Here is a 20,687-nt window from a genome sequence, read left to right as displayed (position 1 = left end):
TTATTATTGTAGCATCGAATTATAAAGAATACAGGAACTTGTAATATGATTTGGAATCTGCCGTGCTAATTGAACATTACTACAAATTGCGCTAATCTTATGAACACGCCAGTTCATGGTTTCGGTCTCCGTGGTCTAATGGTAGCGGAACAAATTCTAATTAGTAGGTCAAGGACTTGACTTTCTCATATGTTCTATAGGCAATTACGGCTCAAGACGTATGGATGATGATGGATGAATTGGTGGAATGAAGACAGTGGACGAAAACGGGCTAATCCAAAAACTCCCACGCTCACGATGTTTGTCCACCACAAAGCTCACATAACACGAGGAGGGATCGATCCGACGACCTCTAGCACCAGATGTGAATGCATTCTACTGGCCAGACTACGCAGACTGGCCATAATAACTAGTATTTCTTCGATTTTTTCTGTACTTAGATTGTAAAGTATGTACCACCAGACATGTCAACTCTGACGCTCGTAGCAGTTGTAGTAGTAGAAGTAATAATAATAATAATAATAATAATAATAATAATAATAATAATAATAATAATAATAATAATAATAATAATAATAATAGCAGTAGCAGTAGTAGTAGTAATAAGAGTAGTAGAAGTACAGTACTTTACAGTCTTGAATAAAGAGTTAATTTCCCAAACACCAGTGGCGGCGGTTGGACGTTAAAAGTGAGGGGGCAAGACATGATCTGAATATTTGTATATAAATGTTAGTTTTCCTGGTTGTTTCTAACATTTTGTTTGACGAAAGGTTGTATAACTAATAGGATACTATATTTTCAGTTAAAATACCGTATATCGTATATAATAGTTTATTAAGTAAATTGAGAAGAACAAAGCAAGTAGATACTAGCCCTTTGTACTCTTAAACAACGAAAGTGTAAGAAGAGATTTGATTCCTTGCTCATGAACATCTTAAAATTCTGTCTGGAAAATTGTGTGATCAGATTATTTAATAAATTTGCAAAACAAATAAATAGAAAGGATAATATTAATCATAGTAATGAATAATGATGCTTGTTTTGCTAAAGTTATATTGAAACTGAGGATTAATGAAAAAACTTAATATTTAATTCCACACATGCTATTAAATGTATGTTATTACTCTTAGAAAATGAAAGGCAGTAAATACTACAAGCATATGCTACGACATTTAAAGAAATATTTGCTTTTGCAACTTCTTGAAATATGTTCGTTGCCATTAGGTGCAGTTTTCACTTTCTTGGAACACATCAAAACACAACAATACTTAGAATCAATCCATACTTCAGTTATACAAAATAAACTTAAAACCTAGAATTATGTTCAATTTACTAAATTTTATTGTATATACACTCGTACATCCTTAAACACAACACTTCACTCATATATTACACTACAAAACAATGGAAAAGGTAGAAGTTGTTTCTTATCACGCTCTTATCACGCTCTATTTGTGCCCGGCCCGTTTCGGCCCGGTTAGAGCCCGGCTCGAGATTCGGGCCGGGCCGGGCCGGGTCGAGCCGGGCACAGAATTCAGATCCATTCGGGTCGGACCGGGCCGTCTTCGGGCCTGGGTTTGCAGGACTCTGGTATATATACACACATCAGCATTCCTATCGGCGTATTGGCAAAGTATAAATCCCACTGTATTTTAGATTATTACTATTACTATTATTATTATTAATTTATTTATTTATTTATTGCTAATGCTAATACCTTCAGTATTTTAATTATTTTAGCAACATATACGATCACTTGATTCACCTGTGATCTGAAGAATTTATAAATTAGTTCTACGTGTTTCCCATGCGTTTCTTTTTAGTCACGCATAAATAAAAGAAAATAAAAAATAATTTTCTTGAAAACAGCATTATTATTTACCTTTTAATAGGATTTTTTTGTTATTTTTTCAGAGAAAGGATGTTTTTAATTTTTTTTTTATTTTATCAAAGGGAAGGTCAAGCCAGGTGGAAGCTATGGCAAAATAATCGTGGAAATACATACTCCATCCATACTCCATCGATCAGACGATAATTTCAGAGTTAACGGTGAAAGTAAAACGTTTTTGAAGACAAGAAAAAACGTTTTCGAAAGAAAAAAAGGGAAAATACCTTTCTTTATAAATCTTTGGGCCAGAAAGGAAAGATGGCGCTAGTATTTAACACTCTTAACCATCATTTCCATGGCTTTAAAAATTTATTCTATTAAACCCCTTCTGATATTTCATACTATTCCCAGCAGATGACACTGCCATATCAAAATTGCCAAAGATAGGATACTGTTGTTAAGTATTAAAGTTGTTACAGCAGCTTTACATTTAACTGTGTAAATTTAAAGAAATATACGGTTCGAATGTAAATCGTAATTTTCTCACTAAGAGTATGAATTCTAGCCCCTACTTTTTCATTCAATCACCCGGAAAGAAATTGTAGTGCCGTTAGTTTATATTTTATGGACATCCTTTTTATGCATACTCATCAGCTTGACAAAACTACACAAAATTTCGCAGATATCAGGCGGGAAACTTCCAAAACTTTTAGAACAAAGAAACGCGATTTTCTGAAAGCTAAAATTAAGGAACTTGAAGATAATAGTAAAAATAAAAACATCCGGGACATGTATAAGTGGATCAGCGAATTTAAGAAAGGCTATCAACCTCGTGCTTATATATTAAAGAAATCTGACGGTACAGTTCTCACTGACACGGATAGCATCAAATAGATGGAAAAATTTCTTTGACGATTTGTTTAACACGCAATCAAAAACTAGTGTGCGTGGAGAAAAGGAGATACACACCGCAAACCGTATATTCCAGAACCCAACCGAATAGAAGTAGAAACCGCTATAAAGAAATTAAAGAAACACAAATCTCCGGGTGTAGATGAAATTCCGGCTGAGTTAATTTTAGCTGGAGGCGAAACATTGTGGAAGAAGATACACAAACTCATTCTCCTTATCTGGAACAAGGAAGAATTGCCACAAGAGTGGAAAGAATCAACCATTGTTCCAATTCACAAGAAAGGCGACAAAACTGACTGTAATAACTATCGAGGTATTTCTCTTCTGTCAACATCCTATAAAATCCTTTCAAATATTCTGTTAGCAAGATTGACCCCATACGCAGATGAAATTATTGGAGACTATCAGTGCGGATTTAGACGAAATCGATCAACCATCGACCAAATATTTACCATTCGCCAAATACTCGAAAAAAAAAGTGGGAATACAATACCCCGGTACATCAACTATTTATTGATTTTAGAAAGGCGTACGACTCGGTTAGGAGAGAAACATTATACAACGTTCTTACAGAACTCGGAATACCGAGAAAACTAATTAGATTAATTAAGATATGTTTAAACGAATCCCAAAGTAAAGTTCGGGTAAGAAAGTTTTGTGTCCACAAGCTTTCACGTCGAAAATGGCATGAGACAAGGAATGGCATATGCTGATGATGTAAATTTAATAAGGGATGATAGGAGAACAATAGAAAGAAATGCAGAGATCTTATTAAACGCTTGCAGGGACATGGGTTTAAAAGTAAATACAGAGAAAACTAAATACATGGAAGTGCGTCGGGACCGGAATACAGCAAATTATGGATGCGTTAAAATATTAAATAATACTTTTGATAAAGTGGATAGTTTCACATATCTAGGATCAATATTAACAGAGGAAAATCATATTCACGAAGAAATTAAATGTCAACTAAAAGCAGGGAATTCGTGTTACTATTCGGTTCAAAATCTCTTGTCGTCGCGAATTCTGTCGAGGAATTTGAAGCTTAAAATATACAAAACGATAATTATGCCTGTTGTTCTGTATGGCTGCGAAACATGGTCACTTACTCTGAGGGAAGAACATAGACTGAAAGTATTTGAGAACAAGATCCTGAGACGAATATTCGGGCCCAAGAGGAACGGGAATGGGGAATGGCGGAAACTTCATAACGAGGAACTACATTCTTTATATACTCTACCCAACATTATTAGGGTCGTCAAGTCTAGGAGGCTTAGGTGGGCGGGTCATGTAGCTAGAATGGAAGAAAATAGAAACGCTTTCAAAGTCTTGACTGGAAGACCAATCGGAAAACGACCATTAGGAAGACCTAGGCGCAGATGGGAGGACAATATTAAGATGGATCTCGCAGAGATTGGAATACAAAGTAGAAACTGGATGCTATTAGCTAAGGATAGAAGTCAGTGGAGAGCTTTTGTGAACGCGGCATTGAACCTCCGGGTTCCATAGGCCATAGAGAGAGTTATTTCTCCGTTCTTTTACGCTAGTGAATCATTGAAAATAGATTCACATTCCCAGATAACAATAAATTGCTTCACCAACTCAAAGCAAGAAATCTACCATTAGGTGTAATCCCCAATCGCTGCGTCACGTACGAAGTAGGGGGCATCAATTTGGAACTTCATATCGGAGAGTTTTCTGAAATCATTACTGATTGAAAGTTTCAAGGTAGGCTATTTATCCTCTGAAAAGGGCAACCAGTTCTTTGCTACATGCCATAACACCAAAGCAAATGCTCCAAACACTGCGGTCAAAATTAAGTGAAGAGCCTTCGTAAACTTTATATAAATAAGGATGCTGAAAACATGACATGATAAATCAAACTACAGTAGAACCCCTCTAATCCGTCACCTTTACGACTGGGTGTATGGTCGGAACGCAAAAGAGGTCGGATTATCAGAAAATATAGAAAAATCGGATTCACAGTAAAATAAAAAATCTCTTAACTCAAAAATAGGTGTATTGTTCTCTACATTAAAAACAAACGAACAGTAAGCACTAAAAACTGCGCACTACAGTACAAAAAACTCGCACAACAAAGGAAACGATATAAGAGATGACAGAGCATCAAAGCAGATATACAGTGACAGCAAGTAAACAACAATGTCAAGACGACAGTAAACGACAATGGTCCGCGTGAAACACCGACGAGTCGGAGCAAGTTCGGCTCAAGCACGGTAGGTAATCAACAGTGTTGCCAATTTGGGGGAAAAGTCGCTAAATCTAGGGGATTTACCTTCCAGGATAGCGACAAAAAATAATTTTTCCGATTAGCGACATTTTTGGTGATTCAGGAATGATGATTTGGCGACTTACTTACAAATTTAGCGACTTTTCCGCTGCAAACAACTTGTCCTAAAATAAGTACTATTAGCTCGAATCAGTTCAGATATATGTTTATTTTCCTTTTGCTTATTTGAATCAGTGCAGGTGTTGACGAGTTGGGAAAGTGCATAACATTTGTCTCTATATTCCCACTTTGATTGCTAACCTCCTCATGGAGACCAATCCCAGCTTTTAATGTCTTTTAGTTTCCAGAGCTTCATTTAGAAGCACAAATAATACATTACCGATAGCAAACAGATTATCTGTAGAAGCGTGAGTAGAAGTGAAGTGTGTAAGATTTTTTCTAGACCTTTAATTTTGTTCGTTTTTCTAAACTCATTTTTGATTTCGCTGAAGCAAAATTGATCATAAAGTTAAAACTGTATAAAAATGAAATAATTATTAGTTATATATGAGTCTTTCATATATGTTCTTGTAGCGTAGATAGTACTATGGCTTCAATTGATCACGTATGTTACACACACACACACACACATATATATATATATATATATATATATATATATATATATATATATATATATATATGAAAGAGGAAAAATCCACAAACTTTTTTTAGCGACTTTTCACCCAAAATTGGAGTCATTTCACCTTCTATTTAGCGACTTTTTGTATTAACTTGTTGGCAACACTGGTAATCAACCGGATTGGCGGACCAGAGGAGGGCGGACGAGAGAAGTTCTACTGTATGAAGATTTAAGAGAGCACAGGAGAGATTAGCAATAATAAAAAAAAAAAAGTAAGAGAATGATATTTTATTTCGTGAAATGTTGCTCTGAAGCTGCAGTGGAGAAATATTCTTTCTTTTAATTTAATCTTCACCCTTAATCCTTTAATTGTCAAGCATTCATAGCATTACCATTAAAATATTTAGTTTGTTTTTTTTTACGGTTGAACCATGTCTTCCTGATTATAATTTCGTAATTTTCAGTTTTTTTTTTAAACTTTGGTTACAAAATACAGGAATTTTATTCCAAAGCAACATTGCCATAAAAATAAGTCCTGTGTGTTGCTACTGAGCAGCATTGCCCTATTTTGGTCAAATATCATAAGAATATTTTCAGTAATTAGCAGTAGTTTCGTTGAAATATCTTCCTACAGAGCAAGAAACCGCAAATATAGAAATAAATAAAGAACATTCGCAGAACGTAGAAGATAAAGCTTTTACACATAAAGTAATAATAGAGTATAAGAGATTTCAGCTGTTCTTCCCGCTGAAACTATGAAGACTGCAGCGCCGCCACTCAAGAAAGTTGCGTACTACGAACTACTAAAAGCAAGAACGAATCAAATCATTCAGAGCGCGTGAGTCTGATAGAATTAGCCAATGATACACTTAGCTACTGCCAATAGCAGACGATGCAGTTAGTTACAATTCTAGCCGGTAGTGTCGCAGAGTCACTTTTGTTGCATTGTGGGAACGATTTGAATTTCCATTAGGTATATAGGGAGTGATTCATCAGGGTAATCAATGCTTTTACAGTACTAAATTTGACTGTCCCCTGTTGACGAAAATTAAAAATATCTAAAGAAGCGACTCGTAAATCATGTATATGAATATTGTATGAAAGCAATAATGACAAGTAAATGAACACTGAAGTTATAATTCGTGCGGATAACGCAACAGAATGAAATGTTGCTTGTAAGCAACTGTGTCAAATAAAGGGTTAACTGGCTAAACTAGGACGTCCAGCAGCAACACCCTTAAAGCAAGCAACTAACAGAAATATTGCAACATTTTTGATTCACCCTTGTGTTTGAAAGTAAAGGAAATTCTTTGGTATATCATGACACCAGTTACGAACTGGTTTACATTACAACTTCGCTAGTATCTTCCAAAAAGAAAAATCAAAAGCAGGTACTAAGTTACGTTTTCCACATAAGTGTAACAGTAGATGCCTTTCCGTTTTTATTATTTTTTAAGGGTTTTCCTCAAAAGCAATCCTTACCAAAAGAGAAAAAGACGAAAGACAGATAAAAGAGGTAGGTGTTACAAAAAAAAACAAAAGAGCAATGCCATTAGTAGCGGCTGGAAACATGATCCCTTGATTTCATTTTGCGCAAACCTTTTGGTCCATTTCAGAGATCGCCATCAGAACCAGCAATTTACTTCCCGTCTAAGCGTCATCAGTCTTAACAATGTTGCCACATCTTTCTCTTCTACAGTTATCATTAATTCAGCAAGGCAACTGTGCAACCTCATATACCATCAAACGTTTGCTTCTAACTGAACCTCAGTACTAACATTTCTTTTTTCTTTCCTTTCTTAAAAAAGTCTTTTCTTTTTTTAACGCTAAGCTTCTTGAGGTTTCATGACCACACAGGTTGAATACTGTTACGTTACACTCTTACTTCGTTCTAGGGTAAAGCAAAAGAATTGGACGAGATGTGAACAATGTTGCCACCTAATTTTATCAATTTCTTACTAGGTTATTAATTTCATTATTATTTGTAAGTAATATGTCACACTGTTAGGAGTATGTGTGTGTCACTAGGAGTATGTGTGTCACTGTTAGAAGTATTGTGTCACTGTTAGGAGTATATGTGTCACTGTTAGGAATATTATGTCACTATTAACAGTATATGTGTCACTGTTAAGATTATTATGTCACTGTTAGGAGTATTGCATCACTGTTAGAAGTATTGTGTCACTGCTAGAAGTGTGCGTTCACTATTAGATGTATGTATGTCACTGTTAGGACTGTGTCTGTGTAACTGTTAGGAGTGTGTGTGACACTGTTAGGAGTGTGTATGTCACTGTTAGGCATATGTGCGTCACTATTAGGAGTATGTGTGTCACTCTTAGTAGTATTGTGTCACTCTTAGGAGTATTGTTTCACCTTTAGAAGTATTGCGTCACCGTTAGGAGTATTATGTCACTGTTAGAAGTATGTGTTTCACTGTTAGGAATATTATGTCACTGTTAAGAATATCTGTGTGTTAGTCTTAGTAGTATTATGTCACTCCTAGGAGTATTATGTCACTGTTCCGCCGATTTTTAACTCGCAAGGACCATTTCACTGTTAGGAAAAATAAAGAAATAGTAGGTACAATCTACTTCGTAACACCTTGTATTTTTCATATAAGTACAGAAATATTTTTATACATAATTTATTGTAAAGGGTGTCTCATAAAGAGTGCAACCTTAGAAATGAACGTTATTTCTGTTAATGTCATGCGCCGAATATGCCGACTGTGATAAGACTGCCAAATCTGAGAAAATCGGTTTGCTTGTAGACGTTAAACCTTGTAATAAGTTTATACTGCTACTTATGGAACACAATGACTCAGATTGCATTGACGGTTGTCGTCTAGCCAGTTCAAGCACTAACGGTGGGGGTTTTGGGAGAGCGTCTGCTGTAGAAACCTTCTGTTTTCCATTATGTACACTACACATAGACGAGTGACATGAAACGATCCACGCGAGTGAAAGTTTGCGGAACGTGCACCTGGTCTCTCTCAGTTCCATTACAACCATTAAGAGGCCGTATCACTGCGAAATTAAAATATCGCTAATTTTACAGTAATTACATGATATCTTCAAATAGATAAAAGATAATCAAAACGTGGAACAAGATCGCTTTAGAGAATATTACATATTTTGCATGAGATACCGTTATCACGAGTCACCTAGTAGCTTTCCGTTTGCAGTTATTTAGAAACGCGAAAATAAATGCCGATTTTATAAATGGCTGGAAATCGAAAGCAGATAAGTGAGTCATGATAACGGTATTTCATTTAAAATAATATTGTCTAGGAAGCTCTTGTTTCACTTTTTGATTATTTCTTATCTAGTTGAAGATATCACATAATTACTGTAAAATTAGTGGTATTTTAATTTCGCAGTGATAAGGCCTCTTAAGTATACGACGAGGCTTGAATTCAGTTGCATAATAAGCGTCTTGGCAAATACAGACTGTGATCCATGTGCATTGCACGTGCAGCATAACTAGTTCCCACGACATCAAAACAGCATGTCTTCTACAGTGATTGTTGCGCTAGGACCTTTCCAAGTAAGATCAGCCTATCCTTTTCAGGGACACATCATGTGATGCGAATTTCTTTCGAGTTACATGATGCACAAGCGATGTTCTTAAACGTATTTTGACCAGTACATGTGGGAGATGATTCTCAAGCGCGATCTAAGAATTTTTTTTTTTTTGGTTGGAAGCAGGGATAAAAGTGTGGGGGAACGTGGAAGAACGCCGTCCCTCACCTCCAAAATATGTACGGCGTTCCCCCAGTTCCTAAGAAATTACAATAGACAAAGATAGGCAAGGGTGTGCCGCTACCTACAGTCCCCCTACCTTTTCAGATTCACTTTTACTTCTGGTTGAAGGGGGTCAAAACTTGCAAGTTCAGACCGGAAAAGTGCGCCCATGGGGCAGACATAAACGTAAGTATATTATTTTAAATAGAATTAAGGAAGTTTGGGGCTCTGAACCAGGTCCGTATTCAGGGTGTCTAGGGGGACGGGCCCCCTTAAATTTTTGCTGCCCCCCTAAAATTTCACGGTAGGCTTGCAAATGAACTATAATATGGTGATGAAGTATAATATGGTTGGATCGGCCCCCCCTAACTTCAGCCGGTCCCCCCCTACATTTTTGGGCTGGCTACGGGCCTGTTCTGAGCTCGGCGGACTCTCATTGTAGGTGCATCCTTCGTGATTCCTGAAACCAAGATAATGAAGTATGGGTGTAGCAATACTTCTTTTCGGCGCTTCTGAACCACCCAAAAATTTCTTGGAAAAAATGCTGAACACCATAGTTAGAGAACAAAATGTCGCATCAAAGCAGGGTCAAAAAAAGAAGTTCTTTAATGTAGTCATAGATTCCGCTAATGCACTACTGGGTGTGGTGCAGGAGCTGCATAAGAGACTGGAGAACAAACTGGAGAATTCCTAGAGAAAGTCAACTATAATCAAGAATAATATTTCGAGTAAATATCATAGTACATTGTTCAAGTTAGAAGCACACTATTAGAATTCGAAAGAAGGAAAGATATTAAGTTTTTCATAACCAGAATAATATTGTGATTTTTTTTCATCGCTCTTCTCTCTAGATTGTGTGTAACTAATATATACGCGTAACTAGCTCACATACGCACGACCTGCAAAACAACAAATTTGGAGAATTGAATGAACTTTAATGTGTAATCTTTACTTTATTCTCTTCTTTTCACGTATCTACACGTGGTTGGAAAAAAATGTGTAGATTCATATGGACAGTACTTTGAAGAATATTAAACCTTTATACAGATCTTGTTAATAAATCTTTTTTCAAAAATATTTCATGACTTTCGGGATATCCTGTATAACCAGTCAGTATAAACGACAATAGTGCATTTTCATGTGCAGAGACATTTCTTGTATACTTTTTTAAAATGAATTTTTGAAGATATTCATGTAGTGGAGACTTCAAGATTCAAATAAGATCTTTAAATCTGATTACTATGATTCAACCTGAGCACTTACAGCAGGCTAAAAAAAAAATCAAAATCACTTAATCTTAAGCAAAGCTGCTAAGTGTGGCAACCTTGTTTAAGTAGAACATGCTTGCCAACTATACCATAATTTATCGTGATATTCGATAATTCAATATTTAATGCTATATACGACAATTTCTTTGCGATAATAGGTGAATATACGATAATTTTAAAACACACAAACTTTTTTTTGCTGTTTTTGAATGTGCAAATAAATTGTAAATATGCATTAAAATATTTTTAAAGAAGACACGTACTGGGGTTTCTAACACTCACTCCCGCTAAAATAAATCAATAACGATTTGAGAATTGGCAAATGGCAATTCTACATTCATTCTTTACATTCAATTACGTATACGAAGGGGGATGGAAATGTTGTTGTTCAAAGTACTGTCAATAAGGATTCTAAAAAATCGTGAGGAAGTGGTGCCTATTTGCAAGGGCGTCGATTTCTCTGTAAATTTTGGGGGGATCATTCAGATGCAGAAGGCATGTATATGAAGATCTTAAGACAAATTGTACTTCAATTATGCCAAATATTGTATATTCATAAATACAATAGGGGGGCCCACATGACCTTTCGGGGGCCCGGTGCCCTTGCCTATTTGGAGTTCGAAACTGAATATTATTAGATAAGTTGGTCAATGTTCCGTTAAGGGGGTCCAGTGTCTTTGACACCACTTCTTTCTATTGATTTTCGTTTGGTTACACAATATAACGTTATATTAGGTTCTATTAGGTTAGGTTAGGTTACGTTAGGTTAGGTCAGGTCAGGTTCGATTAAATTAGGTTAGCTTAATGGGGTCCAGTGTAGTTTTGGACCCCCTTAACGAAACATGGTCTGATAAGTTTATTATTAGTAGTATTACATTTGTTTCTGTAATTATAGCGTGCATAACGAATATACGATAATTTTAAAGACGAAAATCGATACTTTCATTCTCTAAGGTTGGCAACTCTGCAAACTTCAAGATTTAAATATTTAAATCTACTGTGTTTCATCCAGGGCACTTGCATGAGTTTTAAAAAATAACTAAATCTTGCGCAAAACTACTAGAAGTGGCAACCTTGTGTAAGTAAAGTGTGGGAAGTACTGGTAAGAGCGTGTGTGAAAGAAGATTGAAGCTTAGTGTAAAGGAGTAGGTGAGATGTCTGTGTAGAATAGAACAGTTGAAAGGTTAGACAAAAAAAGGGGGGAAGAAGGATACGTTACTATAAAATACAGTTTTCTTGCGAGTGAAAAAACAAACATTTCTAAATGACTGTAGCACCAAATATTACCCATGATGGCATACTAGAGATAGGCATATAGCCAAAGATTTTCTCTTTAGGAGATACGGGACGGACGGGGAAGGAACACAAGAGAATGGAACAGCTTCACTTTAGACGCTTCGCGCAGAATTTCTGACTGAACTTTTAACCCTAAGGTCATTCTTTGGCATAAATTCTCGCTCGTCTGGCGCGCTTTCCCGACTAACTTATCCTTTTCGTCTCTTTTAATGGTATAGAGATGGCGCGAAAGATTGTTATCAGATTCGTACAAAACGTTTCTAAACTAGAGCTCTCTGTATGTGTATATTCTGCTTCCTATTGTTTAAATCTCTTCTTCTTCTTCTTTCATTGTTGCTTTGTTCTACTATTAAACAAGATATTTTCTCGGATGTCCTCTTCTTGCACGTTGTTGCGCTTTTGCTCTTAAGCCAGTAAAATAAAGAACCCCTTACATTAGAACGCCTTTTTGCCTGGTAATTTCCAACCGAGGCAAATTGGCTTGCAATCTGGGATATCAGATATTTGATGGCTTTTATACGGGAATACGTTTTCTTCTTCTTCTTCTTCTTCTTGTTTTTACTTAGTGACATTAAATAGCATGCCAAAGGTGAGAAAAGTAGATTCTCGATCTATAAGGTAAGTTAAAAGCTCTAGTACATCAGTGGCGGCCCTTGAGGCAAATGGCATCGGTAAAATTTAAATTGCATCGTTACAGGATAAGAGGGGAAAATTTAAATAGTCTCTATGTAATAATCTTTTCCAAACTTCTGGAATTATGAAGAAATGTAGTATTTTTTTATTTATTTATACTGAATACAACAGATGTCCACCTACTGATAGTATTTGGCAGCAGTCGTTCTTTCAGAAAAAGTGTTCCGGGGGGGCACACTTAGTATTCCGGAGGGGACACTGCTGGTACTATTCTATTTATTATTATAAACGTATTAATTTGGTCTATTCCGGGGGGCCACTCTCAGAGCTCCGGGGGGCAGTGCCCCCCAAAAAACATGTCTGAAAGAAACACTGTTTGGCAGTATGCATGCGTGTTTACTATTCGTGAATATTTGTGCTACATGCTAAGTTATAAGGTCAATGTATTGTTTTACATGTGCGTCAAATATATTCTGCGGTAGTACACTTCAAATTTCTTTTTATACATAGTTAGTCCTACGAGTCATTTCATGCCCTTCTCCTTTCAGTACCTAGGTGCGTATATATCCAGGGCTAAATTAACCCATCTGGAGGCCGGGAGTCTATATAGGGTTAATTGCTGTATCGCCGGACCAATTTTAGGAAATTTACCGGGTCAATTGGAGAATTTATTTAAGTTTGTGAGGAAGAATGAGTGAAAGTCAGGTAAGGGGAATAGTAAAAGTTAACAAAATGGTTGTATTTTTTGGTTGTATTTGACGTTATAAGCGGCACTGTATGTGGAGGCGGATGAACTATTTCGCGGAGAGGTACACTTGTTTTATTATACGAATCCATAGATTGTGAAAGGGGCAAGAAAATTTTGGGCAAGTCTTTAATTTACCCATTTCATGTCGAGAACAGAACCCAACTAGCCCCTACGGGGCTTCTAACCCGTTCCTCCTCCTCCCCCTCCTACTACTACTACTTATATTATGGATCTGTATAGTAAAACTACAAGCCTAATAACGTAATCTAACATAACGTAATGTAATCCAACCAAATATAACCGAATGCAGTACATTTTCGTACTTGTTTCGATTTTCAAATTGGTCCGGCGATACAGCAGTAATGTCGTTGATATATATATATATATATATGTGTGTGTGTGTGTGTGTGTGTGTGTGTGTGTGTGTGTGTGTGTGTGTGTGTGACCGCTGCTGATAATACATTTCTGTGAAAGTACAGTAAAAAAGTAACGGGAATACACGTACTTCTACATCAACTATGTCATGCGTTAGATGATACACCTAATGAACTTTCCAAATTAAAATGGTGGACGCAACAAACGAAGCAATTTCTTTCATATTTTTGGTCAGATTTTATCTTATGATGATGATTGTATTTTGTATGATTCTTTTTAGACAGCCAGTTGAGATTTTTATCAGAATGAAGGCGCCCCGTCCATCTGAAGACCCGGGTCTACAGTCCCCCTAAGCCCCTCCGTAATCCGGCCCTGTATATGCCCCATTGAGAGGCCAAACTTCGTTGTTTCTTGTGTGTGTATGTGTGTGTTTTAACTAATGAACTAGATAGATATGTTAACGTTTACTTCCCTCTCTTGCGTGTTGTCTCGAAGACAAATATCGCTGGGTTTTTAAGATGCAGGAACAGATACTGGGAAACAAATCACACGGAAGGATATCAGATAGACGAGACGCGGCGTCTTTATCCCTCCGTCCTTTCATCATCTTCCTCATCAGCATCTTGTAATAAAAGGTTGGGAAAAGAGCAGGACGTGCTAGGATAACGTAAGTCGCGTCTCTAAATGAACTTCATTTTTTTCTTCCTTTATGTGTTGACGCCAGGCGTCTGCTCCTTTTTAGAAGAAGTTGATTCGCTTTCCTATCTATGTGAGACATCTACGTCCTTGTAATATGGCCACCAAAAGTGGGTGAATGAGCAAATACATGATACAAAAAAAAAAAAAAAACGATACATCGAATGGAAATATACTCAGAAATGTGCATATTTTGAGCTCATTTATGTACGGGGTAAGATATCAAAAGTCAAATTTACAGAATAGCTTCTCCATATTCTTTGTGAAATAAATATTTCCTAGAGGTTATGCAACACTAACAAATGGAATGTAAAAATGGTTGCATATATAATAGTATTTAGGCGTTGATTAGTTCCATTGACTTCCGTAAAAGGAGTTGTTTCCGTAATTTCTCTAAAGCACGTGCTACTGGGAATCTTCTTTCACCTAAATCTGCCCAGCAGTAGTCCCTCATGTCCATGCAAAATATTCTTTAAGTCAGTCAAGTTGTTCATAGCAAGAAGATACAAAACTGAAATGGGGACCCAGTCGGGAAATAATAGAAAATTTCCACTTATTAATGCTCATGAATTCACATAGAAATCCCATTCATGTCGCAATGAAGACGTGGAATACCGGTACCTTAAGTCGGATCTACTTCTGCTCACTTTTTGGATTGGGGTGGATTTAAATTTAGGTTTCCGTTCAGCAGAAAGGCTATATAAGACGTGGATGTATAGCTTAACGTGGAATCAGAAACCATAGGAGAAGCCGCCGGGAATTTAACCTGGGTCTCCTACGCTAACCAGACAGTAACACAAGAAAGCTCGTCCCGCTCGTCGTGTTGTTAAGAGTTATTTAAAGAATGAAAAAGCACTGAATTAATACTGTAAGGATCCCACCCTTCAGTGCAAGCACATATTATTCATGCAACACTTGCTGTTATTTACAAGTATCAATACAGCAGACGATACACATATAACCAGGAAGACACGAAGACAGCACGATGGGAATCGAAGAGGTACGAGCCACACAGAAATGGCCTATAAAAATGGACCCAAAGAGGACAGAAGTATCAATTGATCACTGATCAAGTAACTTACACCTGTTCCTGAGGTCGCCCTGGACGAACGAGTACTTCCTTGCCTAAAATCTCTGGAAGCTTCCATGAGCTAAAGGAATTCCTAATCACAACCCACACCTCTGGAGGCTGCCATAACTAAGGAGGTTTTGCTTAAAATCTCTGGAAGCTTCCATGAGCTAAAGGAATTCCTAACCACAACCCACACCTCTGGAGGCTGCCATAACTAAGGAGGTTTTGCCTAAAAACTCTGGAAGCTTCCATGAGTTAAAGGAATTCCTAACCACAACCCACACTTCTGGAGGCTGCCATAACTAAGGAAGTTTTGCCTAAAATCTCTGGAAGCTTCCAAGAGCTAAAGGAATTCCTAAACACAACCCACACTTTTGGAGGCTGCCATAACTAAGGAGGTTTTGCCTAAAAACTCTGGAAGCTTCCATGAGCTAAAGGAATTCCTAACCACAACCCACACCTTTGGAGGCTGCCATAACTAAGGAGGTTTTGCCTAAAATCTCTGGAAGCTTCCATGAGCTAAAGGAATTCCTAACCACAATCCACACTTCTGGAGGCTGCCATAACTAAGGAGGTTTTGCCTAAAATCTCTGGAAGCTTCCATGAGCTAAAGGAATTCCTAAACACAACCCACACCTCTGGAGGCTGCCATAACTAAGGAGGTTTTGCCTAAAATCTCTGGAAGCTTCCATGAGCTAAAGGAATTCCTAACCACAACCCACACCTTTGGAGGCTGCAATAACTAAGGAGGTTTTGCCTAAAATCTCTGGAAGCTTCCATGAGCTAAAGGAATTCCTAACCACAACCCACACTTCTGGAGGCTGCCATAACTAAGGAGGTTTTGCCTAAAATCTCTGGAAGCTTCCATGAGCTAAAGGAATTTCTAAACACAACCCACACCTTTGGAGGCTGTCATAACTAAGGAGGTTTTGCCTAAAATCTCTGGAAGCTTCCATGAGCTAAAGGAATTCCTAACCACAACCCACACCTTTGGAGGCTGCCATAACTAAGGAGGTTTTGCCTAAAATCTCTGGAAGCTTCCATGAGTTAAAGGAATTCCTAATCACAATCCACACCACTGGAGGCTGCCATAACTAAGGAGGTTTTGCCTAAAATCTCTGGAAGCTTCCAAGAGCTAAAGGAATTCCTAACCACAACCCACACCTCTGGAGGCTGCCATAACTAAGGATGTTACCAAAAAGTACCGTATACTGAAGTCGCTGCAAGACGCCCTCGAGGCTGCTATGAGCTAAAGGGGTTCCCGTATAAAACATTTCCTTCCTTCACCTCTCTGGTCATAAGGAAGATTTAAGATATTCACTTTGTAAATACCCAGACTATTTTTGTAATATTTTTTAAAACATAAATTAGGTGAAGGGCTAAAATCCCGGACTGTCATTATCTCTACCCACATAAATAGTACAATATATAGAAACTGTCTGAAAAGCAAAGTTCTTTGGGAATTTTCCCCAAATACTTACGTGAAGGAATCGTCCCTAGCGCTTTTATTCTTCATGAACACACATTTAAAATACTATTACCAAGTTTAAAAATATTATTTTACAATATTATAAGCAGTTTATGAGGAAAGTTTTGTCCAAAATGAGATATTTACCAATGAATAGATCTCTTTAAGCTGAACAAAATATTGTTGATGAAGGTAAAAAAAAAAAAAAAAAACCTCATGAGTCATTTTCAAGAAAATGGAAGAAAATTATTATTATTATTATTATTAATAATAATAATAATAATAATAATAATAATAATAATAATAATAATAATAATAATAATAATAGGGGAGAGGTGGTCAATGGCGATCACCTAAGAAAAATGGGTTATAACGTAGTTTCATTTGCAAAATATATTAAAACAAATTTGTAAATACATACTCCAATCCTTCTAAAATAAGTGTGTAAAATAAAAAGAGGATCATTCTTTCAGTTCGGGAACACGATGGAAAAAACTCAAATTGCTACTTTGGTCGCCATTCCCATCACATGTTAGTAATGGCGATCACAGTACGAGCTTAATAAACACACATAGTTTCATAGGCAGTTCAAGTTTTTGTTTCTATACTGCGCCTTCGAAAGACTGAGAAACGTCAACTGAATGTTTTATTGACGTTTTTTACAAAGACACGTCACAGATATATCTATTTGGTGAGTCCACAACAATACAGTCAGCATGCACCCACGATCCAAAAAGGTTACACCGATACAAAAGTTTCAGTGTTTGACTCAAGTAGGCGTATTACCCATCTTAGGTCTAGCCTCTTTTATAATTTTTGGCTGGAGAAGAATTCCAAATGTTTGATAGGTATTGCGATCACCATGATGGTAAACCGATCACATTGATCGGCATTCCCAACATTGCGCCATTTTGAAAATTGAGCTGGTTATACTGTAAAACGTAGTTTATTTGAAATATAATTATGTGTCGTGCATTAGACGTAAATATAACTTTTTATGAATCTTAGTAACTTCAAGATCTTACAACTTAAAATGGTACGTATCTTGAGTTGAAATGTGCAGTTCCTTATAAGAAAATCATCAAAAACAAATTTCAGCACGCTGTAGACTTCAGTCTTCTCTGACAACTTCCTGGACAATACACAAGAACCTTGATACAAGAGGCAGATGGCAGCACTAGTTTGACTTCTCCTCGGGTCACGCAAATGGGCAAAGTGGGCTGATCACCATTCCCAACTGATCGCCATTCCCTTCCTCTCCCCTAATAATAATAATAATAATAATAATAATAATAATAATAATAATAATAATAATAATAATAATAATAATAATAATAATAATAGTTGAAGGAGAAGGAGAAGGAGAAAAGTAGTAGTAGTACTACTACTACTATAAATAGTAGTAATAGTAGTTGTATTAGCAAACCTAAGAATTGATACTGCACAAGAGTAGTGCCACTTACTGACGTGAAACTAAAATTGAAATATAAATACATTAAGCTCTTCATTGTGACAATAGCACACAGTACGAGTAATGAGATATTTAGCCTAAAGCAGGGATAAAAGTGGATCTGAAAAGGCAGGGGGACAGTAGGTAGCGGCATGACGTCACACCGTTCCCCTGCCCATCTTTGCCCATTGCAATTTCTTAGGAACTGGGGGGCGCCGTACATATTTTATAGAGGTCGAGGGACGGTGATCCCGCGTTCCACCGCACTTTTAACCTGCTTAAAGGTATAATTAACCACTTTAATTTTAATTTGTGTTTCACTATAATAATTGTCCAAAGGTAAGACATACTGTATATCAGCTGATAGATTACATTAATCGAAAAAACAAACTTTTGTAGTGCTGAAAAGTATGTTGTGTTTTCTTATATTACTGGAAGAAATTGTTATGTACTGGACATATCGTAATAGAAAATTAACTAACAGATTGTATCTATTGATGTATTTTTAATAATGCTGATACACATACACACCTTACTCCTAAGCTAACAGTGACACATACATACTCCATTTTACGCACATGCTATTTGTAAATAACATAAAAATTAATATTGGAAAGCAATTCGTTAAGATAACAATAAGTAATAATGATTATAAAAAGTAATTACTTTTGTTTTCCAAGAAAGAAAAGTTTTTTTTTTTTTTTTTTTTTAAATCTACACTTTAACACAAATGTATGTAACTGCGCACTCAATATATACTAAACATTTTATTGTTTTTATGTTTAGACGACGGAAGCCAAATGTTTAGATGAAGTTAAGTGCTAATTGAAAATACCTAACCTAACCAGGGGGGGCGATTGCCCCCAGAAGAGGAAACTTTCTTATTTTATATATATAAATAAAACCCATCCCAAAGTTTGGAGCCCTTAAAAGTAGCAGCATGACAACCCACCGCCCCCCCCCAGAAGTCGGTCCTGGATCCGCCCCTGAACCTAACCTAATATTAACACAAATTACCAAACTTCTAACATTTTTTCCATTCTAAAAAAAGACTGGTGCCCCCTTAACTAAACAGTGGCTCATTTAATGTCCAGAACAACATAAAATGTTTTACATCTCACGGGTCCAAAAAATACTAGAAAAAAACAAATGTAATTTTTCTTACCAAGGGAAACTAATTGCTTTTATCTAACTGTGTAGCAACTAGATGTAAGGTTTTGAAATATTTATAAAAAGAACGTGAAACTTCAACAAATGGTCTTTTTTTATGTCTTTTCAGGTGCCTAATGTCGAGGAGCAATTATTGCAGTTGAGAGAGGAGCAAGAAGTGAGAAATCGAAGAGATTGGAGTAGAAACCATCAGCATCAGTCTCACTCGTCGCTGGAGGAATCACTATTAAGTAAGTTTAATTAGTCACATTTAGTTAAGATAACTGAAGATAATTTATATCACAGACTAGAATATACCAACCGCAAACTCCGCGAAAAACTGCAAACTTGGTGACAGTAGCGCCTCTGACATGCGACGACGGAACTAACCAGTCAATCTAGCGTCACCTACGTGGAAATTTCGAAAGTAACTATTACTCTTTCGCTCCTTTCGTTGCATTTGGGTAACAGCATTTTCTGTTGATATTTGCAAAGTGAACTCTTTAAAAGAAAGAAAAATCTGTTATAAAAAAGCCGGAAAGGAACGTCCACTCCGGAGACAGTACAAGAAAAGTGAACATTAGCTTATCTGATCTTTCTGCACTACATATAACACTGAGATGAGAAGCAGACGAAAACAATCCGCCGGTTACTATGACAACCCATGACGTCACGTTCCAAGACCGATGGCAGCGCCATCCACACATGACGACATCTGATCCGCCCACCGAGAGCGTTGATTGGTTCTTTCATTGTGCAGACGATACAAATTGATTTCAATAGCGCATATAGGAAGTTGTTCGTCTGTATGTATTCTAGTCTGTGATTTATATCGTGTTTCGGTACGTCCCGATTAGTTCAATGGAAAACATATGAAGCAATTGAAGTATAACCAGGTGGATGTGATTTTTAAACAGTTCCTTCGTCTTTGGTACAGTTTTAATGCAACGTGGAATGGAATCATAGATATCGTGTATGGCATCAAGTAGAATACTACACCAATCCAGGTGCAGTGCTGCATCACCCAGTTGCATGAGAGAGATAGCGAACGGGCACGTGTCTCTAAAACGGATCGCAGATATTAATTTATGTTCAGATCAAGAAGAATGGAGGCCAGTCGTTCTTTCAGAAAAAATGTGCCGGGAGGCACTTAGTATTCCGGGGGGCACTGCTGGT

The 20,687-nt window shown here is 36.9% G+C and overlaps 1 protein-coding gene across 1 annotated transcript in view; it reads left to right on the top strand.

The window, feature by feature from the left end:
* LOC145664842 (uncharacterized) overlaps positions 1 to 20,687 on the top strand; it is a 332,279-nt gene that overhangs the window by 162,638 nt on the left and 148,954 nt on the right. The window contains exon 3 of the mRNA XM_081731852.1: positions 19,642 to 19,762. Coding sequence (XP_081587978.1) covers positions 19,642 to 19,762 — 121 coding nt within the window. The remainder of the gene's footprint in view (positions 1 to 19,641; positions 19,763 to 20,687) is intronic.

The sequence above is a fragment of the Thermobia domestica genome, chromosome 11, assembly GCF_964235325.1.
Source record: "Thermobia domestica chromosome 11, izTheDome1.hap1.1, whole genome shotgun sequence".
NCBI lineage: Eukaryota > Metazoa > Arthropoda > Insecta > Zygentoma > Lepismatidae > Thermobia > Thermobia domestica.
Note: the sequence above shows the minus strand (reverse complement) of the source record. Positions and strands in the feature narration are given on the sequence as shown.